Here is a 15,145-nt window from a genome sequence, read left to right as displayed (position 1 = left end):
AAAAAGATCTTAATGACCCAGATAACCACGATGGTATAATCACTCACCAAGAGCCAGACATCTTGGAGTGCAAAGTCAAGTAGGCCTCAGGAAGCAACACTACAAACAAAGTTAGTGGAGGTGATGGAATTCAAGCTGAGCTATTTCAAATCCTAAAAGATGATGCTGTGAAAGTGCTGCACTCAATATGCCAGCAAATTTGGAAAACTTCAGCAGTGGCCACAGGACTGGAAAAGGTCAGTTTTCATTCTAATCCCAAAGAAAGGCAATGCCAAAGAATGTTCAAACTACTGCACAATTGCACTCATCTTGCATGTTAGCAAAGTAATTCTCAAAATTCTCCAACCTAGGCTTCAACAGTACATGAACCATGAACTTCCAGATGTTCACAATGGATTTACAAAAGGCAGAGGAACCAGAGATCAAATTGCCAACATCCACTGGATCATAAAAAAAGCAAGAGAATTCCAGAAAAACATCTACTTCTGCTTCATTGACTATACTAAAGCCTTTGACTGTGTAGATCACAACAAACTGTGGAAAATCCTACAAGAGATGGGAATACCAGACCACCTTACCTGCCTCCTAAGAAATCTGTATGCAGGTCAAGAAGCAACAGTTGGAACTGGACATGGAACAATGGACTTGCTCCACATTGGGAAAGGAGTATGTCAAGGCTGTATATTGTCACCCTGCTTATTTAACTTATATGCAGAGTACATTAGGCAGAATGCTGGGCTGGGTGAAGCATGAGCTGGAATAAAAATTGCCGGGACAAGTTCAGATGACACCATTATGGCAGAAAGTAAAGAAGAACTAAAGAGCCTCTTGATGAAAGTGAAAGAGGAGAGTGAAAAAGTTGGCTTAAAACTCAACATTCAATAAATGAAGATCATGCATCTGGTCCCATCACTTCATGGCAAATAGATGGGGAAACAATACAGTGACAGCCTTTATTTTCTAGGGCTCCAAAATCACTGCAGATGGTGATTGCAGCCATGAGATTAAAAGATGCTTGCCACCTGGAAGAAAAGTTATGACCAACCTAGACAGCATATTAAAAAGCAGAGACATCACTTTGCCAACAAAGCTCTGTATAGTCAAAGTTATGGTTTTTCCAATAGTCATGTATGCATGTGATAGCTGGACCATAAAGAAAGCTCAGCACCTAAGAATTGATGCTCTTGTACTGCAGTATTGGAGAAGACTGTTGAGAGTCCCTTGGACTGCAAGGAGATCCAACCAGTCCATCCTAAAGGAAATCAGTCCTGAATATTCATTGGAAGGACTGATGCTGAAGCTGATACTCCAATACTTTGGCCTTTGGGCACCTGATGTGAAGAACTGACTCATTAGAAAAGATCCTGGATGCTAAGAAAGATTGAAGACAGGAGGAGAAAGGGACAATAGAGGATGAGATGACTGGATGGTATTACCAACTTGATGGACATGAGTTTGGATCAAGGTCTGGGAGTTGGTGATGGACAGGGAAGCCTGGCGTGCTGCAGTCCATGGGGTCACAAAGAGTTGGACACGACTGAGCAACTGAACTGACTGATTTAAACAGAAATGGTGTGAGGCTACTTTGAAATCCAGCAATTTCAGAATAAACTACAACTATCACCAATCTGTAATTCTTGGAAGAACTTAAGGGGAATGAATTGGTGGTACTCATTTCTCCTCAATAGGACAGTAACAGTGGTTCAGAACATAGCTTTGGTGCCAGACTGGTTTAAATTCTGGTTTTACCATTTAATATCTTAGTATTAATTCTGTTCCTCTATTTCCTCGCATATGTAAAATGAGGATAAGAGCAATTATCATTTGGTTGGTGTAAGGATTAAACCTAATTTTTGTATAGCCCCTTTTTGTGCTCCATAAGTGATGGCTTTAGATAGTATCTTTTCCAATACCTCTATTTCAGGGCAGACAGAACTTATCAATAATTCTATATATAACAAAAGCAGAAAATAGGAACTTCTTCAATATGAATGTTGTATGAATGTCACTCAGTAGTGTCACCTGGGTATAATCTCTACAAATGCCAAAGAGTTGCTATTTACTTATTTTATAATATTGGCTTACCCCTTTCAACCTTGAGCCGGCTATATTTTCTTATCTGCCTATATAAAATCCCTAAACTCCCTCTTGCTTCTAGCTTCTTTTCATGTCTTTTCCACCTGCTTTCATGAGAAAGGAAAACAAGAAGCCTACGGTTAAGTCTTAATATCTAGGAGAATAATTTGTAAAGTAACTAAGAAATGAGCCACTTGGCTACTTAAACATTAGGAACACCTCTAGTGAGTTCTTAACTACACATGACCATGTCAAACCCCTGCAAATAGTGAAAATGTATACATATAAACTGAACCTAAGAAAGGGAGAAAATAATTTGACCGGGATTCCAAATGAATCCAGTAGTTTTACCAGTACCCACATTCTATTTCCCCACGCCTTACAATATACACCAAAGAGAGAGAGAGGCTCAGATAGGAAAGAATCTGCCTGCAATGCAGGAGACCTGGGTTTGATCCCTGGGTCGCGAAGATCCCCTGACGAAGGGAAAGGCTACCCACTGGAGTATTCTTGCATGGAGAATCCCACGGACAGAGGAGCCTGGTGGGCTACGGTCCATGGGATCCAACAGAGTGGGACATGACTGAGCAACTAACACTTCCGCATATGCATATGTGTATGTACGCGTACACGTAGAGTCCCAACAGGCTGTAAGCGTCTTGAAGTCAGGCACAGTTTCGTTTACCTTAAACCTGCTGTATCTTACACGTGGATGGCCCACAGTAAATGCTGGGGACTGAATGGTAGTAAGACTAGAGCTTAGGGAGCAGCTAATCTTTTCAGACCCCTATATTATTAACTCACCAAAGATATTTTTCACTCTAACGATTAGAGCCCATAAAGGAAGACCTTTCCCAGTGTGCTGGATGTTATTTTTCTAATTTGCTGAGGTTAAAATACTTCCAGAAGTGACCAACTGACTTTTTTCCTCTCTAAATGTCTCTGGCCCACATGTTATAGATTTCTTACACCCCCAATCACTTTTCATCACTTGAAATCACTGAATTTGAGCTCATTATTACTATTCCAGTCTATCAGAAAAAGCAGTGGCAACATGTAGGCTTAAAGGCTCAAGTACATAGTAGAAGTTAATAGATAATTTACTGGGTTGTATTATATTTTTACCTGAAAAATCTTAAGTACAATCAAGAACCATAAATGATTACCGGGTTGTATTATATTTTTACCTGAAAAATTTTAAGTACAATCAAGAACCATAAATGAATTAAACACAAACCGCCCTGGGTTTCACAGGCATAAGAGGAATCTGACCAACCTTTGATTTCCTGAACCTCAATGCCAGCCTTCTTAACTGATCGATGTTCCATTTCTGTAACATAGCACAGCAAGTAGAGAGAAAAATCAGAATTCCCCCCCACAAAAATTTGAAACCTTAATTTTGATATTCATTTTTTTTCAGCAGAAAAATTTCTTTAATTCATTGAATACATTTTTATACTAGAAAAGAGTTTAATATTATAAATCACTAATTAGGTGCCAGGTCCTAGAATCCTGGATAAAATCCTCCTAGGGAAAGCTGAAATAATCTCTCTAAGATCTTTGTACATAAAATGAGATCTTCCATGTGAAGTCTACAATCCTGTATTATTTCTGAAATATCAAGGAGCTGTTTTCATGTGGACATCTCAGACTGATTACTGGATCTGTCACGTTTGATTATCAGTCTTCTAGTTGACAAACTGATCTGCCTAGTTAAATACTACAACATAAATACACAAGACTCTTGTTCAGCCTCCCATGGCAGTGTTACTGTTCCCAAGGTGCTGTTTTCCAGATTTATTATTTGGTTGCCTTCTGGACTATGCAGAAGGCTTCTCTTTCAAAGCTGAATGCTGTACTGCAGTGCTTCTCAATCAGGGGATATTTCAAACCAACTTTGGAAGTTTTTCCAAGATACTCATATTATAACCCCTCTTTTTCCTGCAGATTGTGAGTGAGGTCTGGCCATGTGTGCTCTGAAAACCTTCCCCGGTGACTCGGATATGCATCTCTGTTTAGTATCAACCCCTGGAGTAGAACTGGAATACTGGAATAAAGAGGCTTAGACAGAAGTCTTAAGGATTAGTTCAAGTGTCATGTTCCTATGTGTAAAATGAAGATACTAGTTAGACTTCTGAAGTTTTTTTTTTCCATCTTTAAGGGTATTTAATGATTTATTTTTATTCTGGAAAGCCTGACTTCAGTCATGCAACTGAGAATTACCCATCTCTCATTGCTTTCTTATCTGCCCAAACCCTCTGGTTTCTCTTTGTGGAGACAGGTGGTGGGACAGGCGTGCTTGCAGGGGAGTCTGCAGCTACTGCCGAAGGGCGTCAGTCCTCAGGCACCTCTGTGCACTCAGCCCTAACTAGGACTCAATTCAGTTCAGTTCAGTTGCTCATTCGTGTCCGACTCTCTGCAACCCCATGCACTGTAGCACGCCAGGCCTCCCTGTACATCACCAACTCCTGGAGCTTGCTCAAACTCATGTCCATGGAGTCGTGGTGCCATCCAACCATCTCATCCTCCATCGTCCCCTTCTCCCGCTTTCAATCATTCCCAGCATCAGGGTCTTTTCAAATGAGTCAGTTCTTCGCATCAGGTGGCCAAAGTAGTGGAGTTTCAGCTTCAGCATCAGTTCTTCCAATGAATATTCAGGACTGATCTTCTTTAGGATGGACTAGTTGGATCTCCTTGCAGTCTAAGGGATTCTCAAGCGTCTTCTCTAACACCACAGTTCAAAAGCATCAATTCTTTGGTGCTCAGCTTTCCTTATAGTCCAACTCTCACAGCCACACATGACTATTGGAAAAACCATAGGTTTGACTAGATGGATCTTTGTTGGCCAAGTAATGTCTCTGCTTTTTAGTATGCTGTCTAGGTTGGTCAAAGCTTTTCTTCCAAGGAGCAAGCACCTTTTAACTTCATGGCTGCAGCCACTGTCTGAAGTGATTTTGGAGCCCAACAAAATAAAATCTGTCACTGTTTCCATTGTTTTCCCATCTAAATGCCATGAAGTGATGGGACCAGATGCCATGATCTTCGTTTTCTGAATGTTGAGCTTTAAGCCAACTTTTTCACTCTCCTCTTTCACTTCCATCAAGAGGCTTTTTAGTTCCTCTTCACTTTCTGCCATAAGGGTGGTGTCATCTGCATATCTGAGGTTATTGATATTTCTCCTGGCCATCTTGATTCCAGCTTGTGCTTCATCCAGCCTAGCATTTTGCATGATGTACTCTGCATACAAGTTAAATAATCAGGGTGACAATATACAGCCTTGAAGTACTCCTTTCCCTATTTGGAACCAGTCTGTTGTTCCACGTCCAGTTCTAACTGTTGCTTCTTGACCTGCATACAGATTTCTCAGGAGGCATGTAAGGTGCTCTGGTACTCCCATCTCTTTCAGAATTTTCCACAGTTTGTTGTGATCCACATGGTCAAAGGCTTTGGTGTAGTCAATAAAGCAGAAGTAGATGTTTTCTGGAACTGTCTTGCTTTTTCAATGATCCACCAGATGTTGGCAATTTGATTTCTGGTTCCTCTGCCTTTTCTAAATCCAGCTTGAACATATGAAAGTTCACTGTTTACATACTGTTCAATCCTGCCTTGGACAATTTTGTGCATTACTTCGCCAGTGTGTGAGATGAGCTGAAACTCCAATACTCTGGCCACCTGATGTGATAGTTTGAGCATTCTTTGGCATTGCCTTTCTTTGGGATTGGAATGAAAACTGACCTTTTCCAGTCCTGTGGCCACTGCTGAGTTTTCCAAATTTGCTGGCATATTGAGTGCAGCACTTTCACAGCATCATGTTTTAGGACTTGAAATAGCTCAACTGGAATTCTATCATGTCCACTAGCTTTGTTCGTAGTGATGCTTCCTAAGGCCCACTTGACTTTGAATTCCCGGATGTCTGGCTCTAGGTGAGTGATCATACCATCATGATTATCTGGGTCATGAAGATCTTTTTGTACAGTTTTTCCATGTATTCTTGCCACCTCTTCTTAATATCTTCTGTTTGGTCCATACCCTTTTTGTCCTTTATTGTGCCCATGTTTGCATAAAATGTTCCCTTGGTATCTCTAATTTTCTTGAAGAGATCTCTGGTCTTTCCCATTCTATTGTTTTCCTCTATTTCTTGGCATTGATCACTGAGGAAGACTTTCTTATCTCTCCTTGCTATTCTCTGGAACTCTAACTTCAGATGAATATATCTTTCCTTTTCTCCTTTGCTTTTTTGCTTCTCGTCTATTCACAGGTATTTGTAAGGTCTCCTCAGACAAGCATTTTGCCTTTTTCTATTTCTTTTTCTTGGAGATGGTCTTGATCACCACCTCCTATACAGTCACAAACCTCCATCCATAGTTCTTCAGGCATTCTGTCAATCAGATCTAATCCCTTGAATCTATTTCTCACTTCCACTGTATAATTGTAAGGGGTTTGACTTAGGTCATACCTGAATGATCTTGTGGTTTTCCCCACTTTTTTCTATTTAAGTCTGAATTTGACAATAAGGAGTTCATGATCTGAGCCACAGTCAGCTCCTGATCTTGTTTTTGCTGACTGTATAGAGCTTCTCCATCTTTGGCTGCAGAGAATATAATCAATCTGATTTTGGTGTTGAACATCTGGTGATGAACACGTGTAGAGTATTTTCTTGTATTGTTGGAAGAGGGTGTTTGCCATGACTAGTGCGTTCTCTTGGCAAAACTCTGTTAGCCTTTGCCCTGCTTCATTCTGTGCTCCAAGACCAAGTCTGCCTGTTACTCCAGGGGTCTTTGACTCCCTACTTTCACATTCTAGGGAATCTAGTCCCTATAATGAAAGGACATCCTTTTTGGGTGTTAGTTCTAGAAGGTCTTGTAGGTCTTCATAGAACCGTTCAACTTCAGCTTCTTCAGCGTTACTGTTCAGGGCATAGACTTCGATTACCATGATATTGAATGGTTTGCCTTGGAAATGAATAGAGATCATTCTGTTGTTTTTGAAATTGCACCGAAGTACTGCATTCCAGACTCTTTTTTTGACTATGAGGGCTACTCTATTTCTTCTAAGGGATTCTTGCCCAAGACCTGTATGCTATACGATTAAAGTTTTTGGACTCATTATTTTACTTTTCTTTGTTATATCTTGTATTTTTTCCTAGTTATAATTTGCATTTTTCCTTATTATAAGTAGTATTTCTTACCTTCATCAAGCCCACCAGTCTTTATTTTTTCTCTGTTTAAAGAAACCTGTTGTAACTCCCAATACCTCAAATTTATTATCCTCAATTCTTCTCCTTAACCTCATCTTCTCTTCCTGTTTGTACCCTGACATATTTTAAAAGCATCTTTGGACACTGAGTTTTGTGGCCTCTTAAGCATTTGGTATTGTTCAAGTTAGAAAGCTTAAGTTTTTTAGTAGAAAAAGGCTAGTTTAGAGGCTAGTTTAGAATACCCTTTAAGAATTAGAAATAGTGTCCAAAGTACAATTAGAAATCCCCAAACTAGCTGGGCCTGATCCTGATAGAGATGCTCTTCTATTCCCAGACATGATTTGTGAGTTCATGAAAAGACAGTTCAGTATTTTGAACAACCTGAATTTTGAAGGGAAAATGCAGAGTGCCTCCTGTTTGGGATGAAACATGTCTGACTCAGATACTGGTCTTCTGAGATGCTCCGCAGCTACTGAGAGCCGAAGAGCCACTTGGGAAGTGATGCCTCCCTCAGCCTCTCTGCTTTGCCAGAGCCAGCGCCTCCCTGTAGAGCTAAGTGGGAATTAATGTGGGCTTTCAGCATAACAGACATTTCTTCAGGCATCAAGAATTTCCTGTGGAATATCTGTGGAAAAAAGGGTACAACTTCCAGCAGAAAAAAAAAAAAATGTTGCTTTCCACTTTAAAGACATTTAATCCCTGAAATGACTACCAAAGAGGTCTTTTAACAACTGCCAATCATACCTTGGGGTTGCAAAGGGACACGACTGAGTGACTGAACTGAACTGAAGTGAACTGAATCATACCTTGACTTCCTACGCTACTAACCATAAAAAGAGAAGGACAAGCACATTTCTTTTCACATGTTTTTAAGCAATAAACCTGAGTGAAAAGTGTGGACAATCACGCTGTAAAAGCCGTACTTTCGGTCGAGGTGAACTTCCACACGGTGTTGGTGTGAGCGTCTCCGACGTACACGGTCCCGTCCTCGGACGCAGCAATGTCGTGGGGCATGTCGAAGTGCTGCCAGAACAAGAAGCACACGGTAAGGGCGAGCCCGTGCCCGGTTCTTCATGAAGAGGCGAAAAGGCAGAGCAGAGCACACAAGGGAACCATAAGCATGTGACTCAACCAAAGAAACAGTGATGGAAGCAGCTCAAAATGAAAGATTTGAGTCACCCATTTCACGCACTGGACGCCGCCTCCGCCAGACCTAATTCTATAAGGTGGGGAACGCCGTGGGAGCCTCAACACTGACTTCAGGTCTTATAAAAAGCGAGCATTTACAAGCAGGTTACTTTTTTACAGTGTTGTTTAGTTGATGTTATGCCATTTATCTAATTGTTTATATTTATCTAATTATTTATATTTATTTTTGCCTTTGGGCTTTCTTCATAGCTCAGTTAGTAAAGAATCTACCTGCAATGCAGGAGACCTGGTTTTGGAAGATTCGCTGGAGAAGGGAAAGGCTACCCACTCCAGTATTCTTGGTTTTCCCCTGTGGCTCAGCTGGTAAAGAATCCGCCTGCAATGAGGGAGACCTGGGTTCGATCCCTGGGTCAGGAAGATCCCCTGGAGAAGGGAAAGGCTACCCACTCCAGTATTCTGGCCTGGAGAATTCCATGGAAGAGTTGGACACAACTAAGTGACTTTCACTTTTCCCTTTTGCCCTCATATTTTTTCTAACTTTGACCACTGTCAAATTTGCTGGCTTAATTTAGACAATTAAAAAGGACCAGGCAATTAGTTTTTGTTTTTGTTTTAATTCCCATCAAGTTATCATACACTTCCTTAAAAAGTATTTATGTGTTACAGATAAGAGGTATCATTTTAAAGATTCAGGGCATTCCAATTATTTCTGAAATGCATATTAAGAGCTCTGCAGTAATATGGCGTACTCCTACTCTGAAGCCCAGTGTTGACAATATTTTCAGTCAGCAAAGGAAACAAATGGAGTGTTCCCTCCAGTATTTGCTGGCTTTTGTGCCTACTGCAGCTAAACTGGTGTTTTATGATATCTTTCTGCACCACACATTTTCATTTCAACATCATGTCATCTCACTCACGAGGACACAGCAGAAAGGGCAGCTCTCTTATGTGACTTTCTCAGGGTCACCAGGCTAGTTCCTGGAAAAGCAGGCTGAAAATGCTGGGCGGCTGACATTTCCATCTGTCTACCGAAGCTTTCAAAGGTGCCACGTGTCCACCAGTTGGCAGGAGGTGGATGGTATTTTCACCTTTGAGGCCAGGAGGCCTGCTTAGAATGAGTACACCATTCTAAAGAGATGATCGGTGAGTATGAACAGGAACATTATCCTGACTGTGGGCTTATCAGCCAGCCTCTGTCCACTTTGGTTTGATGAGTGTAAAGGGCGCTAAGGAGGCAAGCTTCCGTTCGTAGCTCATGGAGGAAGGGCCAGAATACATGCTTTGGTGAAACTACTGTCTTTTAAAATCAGCAACAACTTATCACATTGAAAATAAAAATATGAGACAGCCATGCCAAGGAGGCACATTCCTTCAGACTATCAAATGAGCTCAACAAAAGAGCAGGAGAAGGACAGAGAGCCAGGAATCCAAATGCTGCCTTGGTGCAATCCCCTCAGCCAGTCAGGAAACGTTCATCTTCATTTGGAGTTCACCTGATTGGTGGCAAAAAGGCTGGACAATCACAGGGAGTTCCTCTTCTCTACAAAAACACGTTTTAAAAACCGGTTTGCAAACAAGGAGATCAAACCAGTCCATCCTAAAGGAAATCAACCCTGAATATTCATTGGAAGGACTGACGATGAAGCTCCAGTACTTTGGCCACCTGATGTGAAGAACTGACTTGTTGGAAAAGACTCTGATGCTGGAAAGATTGAAGGTGGGAGGAGAAGGGGACGACAGAGGATGAGATGGTTGGATGGCATCACCGATAGACATGAGTTTGAGCAAATTCCAGGAGACAGTGAAAAACAGGGAAGCCCGGTGCGCTGCAGTCCATAGGGTCACAAAGAGTTGGACGTGACTTAGGAGTGAACGACAACAATATGGTTGTAAAGTGCTTCACATTTTCTGATGAGAAAAACATTATAATAGGTGGAGGAACAAAGGTGGGGGGCAATGTTTGAACTATTCATTGGAAGGGCCATCAGTTCAAGTCTATAACAACAGTGAACCTCTGTCTGTGGTTCTCACACTGATCCAGGGTAACAAGAGTTCAATGGAAATATTTTGGGGCCACAGGAGGGGTTCAGGGGAAGCTTAGTGAATGGGACTTTGAGACCTCTATTCCTACTGCAGTCACAGGCACTCAACTGTAATCTTTTAAATGCATTGTTTCACTGCTCTGTGTCAACTGAAACAACATGTTGTCAGATTTAGGGCTAAGTTTTACGACTTCAGAGTCGAAAAGATTTAAAGATCTACTCTACGCTTTGACATCTTCGCTTGAGGTACTTCTCCCTAACAAAATAAAATTATAGAGGAAAGAATGCTAGCATCCTCCTGGGCATCTGGTGACACAGCCCAGAGCAATCTGCCCTCAACAGCTTGTATTTTGTTTTAATAATTCATAAGGAATTTGTGTTCTCCATAGCCTAACTACGTGTGCTTTAAACAAGATAAGTTGAAACTTACTTAATATTAAGTAAAATCATTCTCTAAGAAATTGGTTCATGTTATGATTTAATATGTCCCCTGGCCTCAATATTAAACACAGTTTAAAGTATAAAACATCTGTGTTTAAGATCCAGGTGTGCTACTTCCTGTGTGGCTTTGGATAGGTAACTTCCCTTGTGTGAACCTCAGGCTCAAATACTGTCAAATACTGTGATTTTAATCTCCATAGTTAGGGTCGGAGAAATAACATGAATCTGGGGTTACTGTTCCCTTCTTTCTTTCTTTTTTTTTTTTTTTGGTATTGCACAGTGGGGATTATTTCCTTCCTTTTCCACATGAGCAGCCTTGCAAATAAAGAAGACAAAAAAAATTCCAGCCTGAAGGGTGTGTGTGAAAGCAGACGGTAGGACCAGTCTTTGCTGTGATTATGGGAGGAAGAATGTGGAGAGCAACGATATATCTTTTGCCCTCAGAACTCTTTGACACCGTTTGATAGACTCATCTTCTCTACTGTCCTACCATCTCAGTTCGGCTGCACAGGGATAAAGATGGGGATTGTAATATTCCAACATAAACATTCCTAAAGAACGTCATGGAAGAGGGAGATCTGAACTACATAAAGGCACAAGCAGTGGACAAGAGCAAACAGCGGCACAGACACAGTATGTAAAACTTGACTTTTGAAGAAAAAATCACTTCTTACATAAGAGTAAGTAATAATATTATACCATATTATTCTCCTTAATCTTTGTGATGATAATCTAAATTAAATGAAAAGTCTGAGAGATTCACAGATGGGTTTCAGCTTACTGAGTCAACACAGAATACATTTCTATGTTTTGGTGTAATATCAAGTCTTGTTTGTTGAAAGGAAAAGCAAATTTCACCTTGGAGTCAGAGTCTCTTTTCAAGTTTGCTGTACTGACCCATATATTGTGACTTACTCATCATGGGATGTCTGATGAATACTGATGTTCAGGCACAAGGCTTCCTGAAACCTTCATTCAGGGATGCTTATATTTTTATGACAGTAAAGCTTATTTAGAATCTAGCCTCTAGCTTAGCACTTAAGTGTTGCTCTCTAGATGCACATTTGAATTAAAAGTTCATATCCCGATTGACACAGTATTTTATTAGTTAAAGAACAATCAAGCAAACACTGTTTGAAAACAAAGTGAAGTTCTGACAGGAAGTGAAGTATCCCTCACTTTCTTTATCAACAGATATGAAGAAGCTCCAAGTGGCAAAGCAATGAAGATCAGATAATCAATAAAGAGCTGAAACACTACTGAAATAAAACATCTATTCTCAATCTGCTGAATTTGTTTCTGAAGGGCTATTATGATTGGGCATTTGATTGTTTATTGCTTTTTAGGTGAAATACTTCCATGAAAAGTCTTGCTTGTTATATCAATTTATCAAAAGAAACTAAAAAAAAAAAAAAGAAACAAATAAATTGGTACTGGAATCTTTACTTCAGATTTAGTTTGGTTCAACGTGGATCCTGTAAGTTTTGCTAAAACTCCATTTGAAGGAAAGGCTGTGCCCTGTCCTGTTCACTATCATAGCCGTAGTATCTAGTATAATGCCTGTGACACAGATAGGTGCTTAATAAATACCTTTAGAATGAAGCTTAGTAAATCCCAGACAGGCTGTCAGTGTTCTAACAGTGGCATTGTAAAGTGGTGTTTTTTTTTTTTTTTTGAGCTAGCAAATTTGGTGTCTTAGAGAATACTGTAAGAAATTGAGTCTGGAGATGTTTATCCAGTGGCTTATGATAAGTTGCATTTTGACCCACTGAAGCTGGTAAATCTTTACAAATTTTGAAAAATAGCTCTTATTTGCAGCATTTTGGCTAAAATTGATGTATCCCAAGCACATTCAGGTGGTGCATGTGAGTATTCTGATCATTCTGACGGTTATTCTGCGGAGAAGTTAACTGAGGAGACAGAGGGCAATGGGCACAGCACAGCATGGTCGCCGTGTTGGTATAAAGCACGGTGAGAGTAAACCATGGGATACCACTGTGAGGCCAGAACTAGACGTGCGTCTTTTACTGAAATCAAGTCTCTAGAACTTGATTCCAGGAGTGCTATTTTCAAGTCTTGTTGCTCAGTGTAGTAACATTAAAATAACATTAAAAAAGCAAGCAGCATTTCTATTGAATCTGAGGACTATAAAATTACAGTTGATCATATTGTGGTATCTTTTCTACTTGGATGAAACCAGGAATATCTAAAATGTAAAATATCTTACATTTTCGATATTCTAACTGCAGTGAATTTAAGCCTGCTATCATGTACAAAGATCTACTAAGAACCTTAGAAGTGCATATAGTATTAACTTGCATCTGTGAAATTCATCTAGGAATAGACAAGGACATTGTTTCTAAATAAAACACAGTATACAGCATTCCCATCCACCTAGCCAGAAAACTACCACGTCACCTTTAAATTAAAAAAAAATGACTGAAGTATAAATTGAGTTCCAAGATTCACATTTTAGTTTTATCCTCAAGAAAACTGATACATAGTTAATGAATGGGAATACCTTGCGCACTGGCTTGAAGACATCGATAATTTCCCCGCTGGAAAAGTTCATCACAAATCCTTGCACGGGTTCTTGGTCCTCAAAGTAAGGCTTTCCATTCACCGCAAAGAGCAAACCTGTGACAACATATCCAGTTAACCTTCCTTTAAAATATGCGTAAGACTGGCTTTTAAACACATGTGTGCATAGGGCACAAACAAGAAACATAGGGTCAACCCTACATTTGGCAACAAACGTGGAAAACAGAATACTTAGTAGATGTCTCTGAGTAATAAGATCAGGAACAGACAGGTTAGGAGGCTAACCTTGTAATAGGAAAACCAAGAACTGCAAGGCCTGTCCCACTGAGGAAGCCAGTAGAAATCAGTAATCCAGTTATGAAATCAGTAATCCACAGTTATAGAGGAGATGACACAGGTAGAGGAATATATATGTAGATATACTAAACAGGTTATGGGAAGAGTCAGGTTATTGAAAGCAATCATTTTAGGGTATCAGATCTTTTAAAAAAATATGTTAACATCTATGATAGCTACAAGTAGAATCAGAGAAAAATAGGCAAAGAAAGTGAAGTTATAGCATAAATAGAAGAATGATCTGATTTTAAACAACTACCCCTTGGAAATGTGAGATGCATATTTCAGATTATCAAAGACATTTTTTTCTAACTAAAAAAATTAGACCAATGTTTATACTAATTCAATGAATACTCTTTGCAGTAAATCATATTTCTTAGTTTAGTAGTGTTTATCCAAAAAAATGGAAACTGTGATGCTTTGATTAGTACTGCAGATGATTGAATATTATATTTTAAAGAATTAAAACAATAAAATATACAGAATACTAAACCTGTATTGAAAGTTTTTTCATCTTATTTAAGGATTTCAGGATAGGGTTCTTTACCACATCATACTAAAAAATACCACCACTATTAACATCAGTTACTACTGTGTAACATTGTAGAGAGAATTCCAATTATAATGCACTTTGTCTTTTGCTGAGATTCTCTTTTTAACCAGATTTCCTCTCTTTTCTCCTAATGTTTTTCTTCTCATATTTGATTTATTTTTATTCACTATGAACTTGATCACCCTCTTTCTTAAGTAAATTTGTTGTTGCTCAGTCTCTCAGTCATGTCCAACTCTGTGACCCCATGGACTGAAGTACTCCAGGCTTCCCTGTCCTTCACCATCTCCCGGAGCTTTCTCAAACTCATGTCCATTGAGTCGGTGATGCCATCCAACAATCTCATCCTCTATCATCCCTTTCTCTTCCTGCCTTCAATCTCTCCCACCATCAGGGTGTTTTCCAGTGAGTCAGTTCTTCACATCAGAGGTGGCCGAAGTACTGGAGCTTCAGCCTCAGCATCAGTCCCTCCAATGGATACTCAGGATTGATTTTCTTCAGGATAGACTGGTTTGATCTCCTTGCAATCCAAGAGACTCACAAGAGTATTCTCCAACATCACAGTTCAAAAGCATCAATTCTTCAGTGCTCAGCCTTCTTTATGGTCCAACTCTCACATCCATACGTGACTAATGGAAAGACCATAGCTTTGACTATAATGGCCCTTTGTTGATTAAGTAAATGGTCTTGCCAAACTTATTCTTTAAATAGGAGGTAAAAACCAACACGAGAATTTATCTTTCATTAACATTAATGAGTCTTTTATTACTTTTTAATTACTTATTCCTTAGGGAAGCCAATGTGTTCCTGTTT

The 15,145-nt window shown here is 39.8% G+C and overlaps 1 protein-coding gene across 12 annotated transcripts in view; it reads right to left on the bottom strand.

Moving 5' to 3' along the window:
- Positions 1-15,145, bottom strand: part of PAM (peptidylglycine alpha-amidating monooxygenase) — a 325,194-nt gene that overhangs the window by 9,927 nt on the left and 300,122 nt on the right. For all 12 annotated transcript variants that reach the window (XM_061424504.1, XM_061424505.1, XM_061424506.1 and 9 more), the window contains 3 exons: positions 13,427-13,542; positions 8,197-8,296; positions 3,353-3,406 (listed from right to left, as the gene is read on the bottom strand). In XM_061424504.1, the coding sequence (XP_061280488.1) occupies positions 3,353-3,406; positions 8,197-8,296; positions 13,427-13,542 (270 nt within the window). The remainder of the gene's footprint in view (positions 1-3,352; positions 3,407-8,196; positions 8,297-13,426; positions 13,543-15,145) is intronic.

This window comes from Bos javanicus, chromosome 7 (genome assembly GCF_032452875.1).
Source record: "Bos javanicus breed banteng chromosome 7, ARS-OSU_banteng_1.0, whole genome shotgun sequence".
Classification (NCBI taxonomy): domain Eukaryota; kingdom Metazoa; phylum Chordata; class Mammalia; order Artiodactyla; family Bovidae; genus Bos; species Bos javanicus.
Note: the sequence above shows the minus strand (reverse complement) of the source record. Positions and strands in the feature narration are given on the sequence as shown.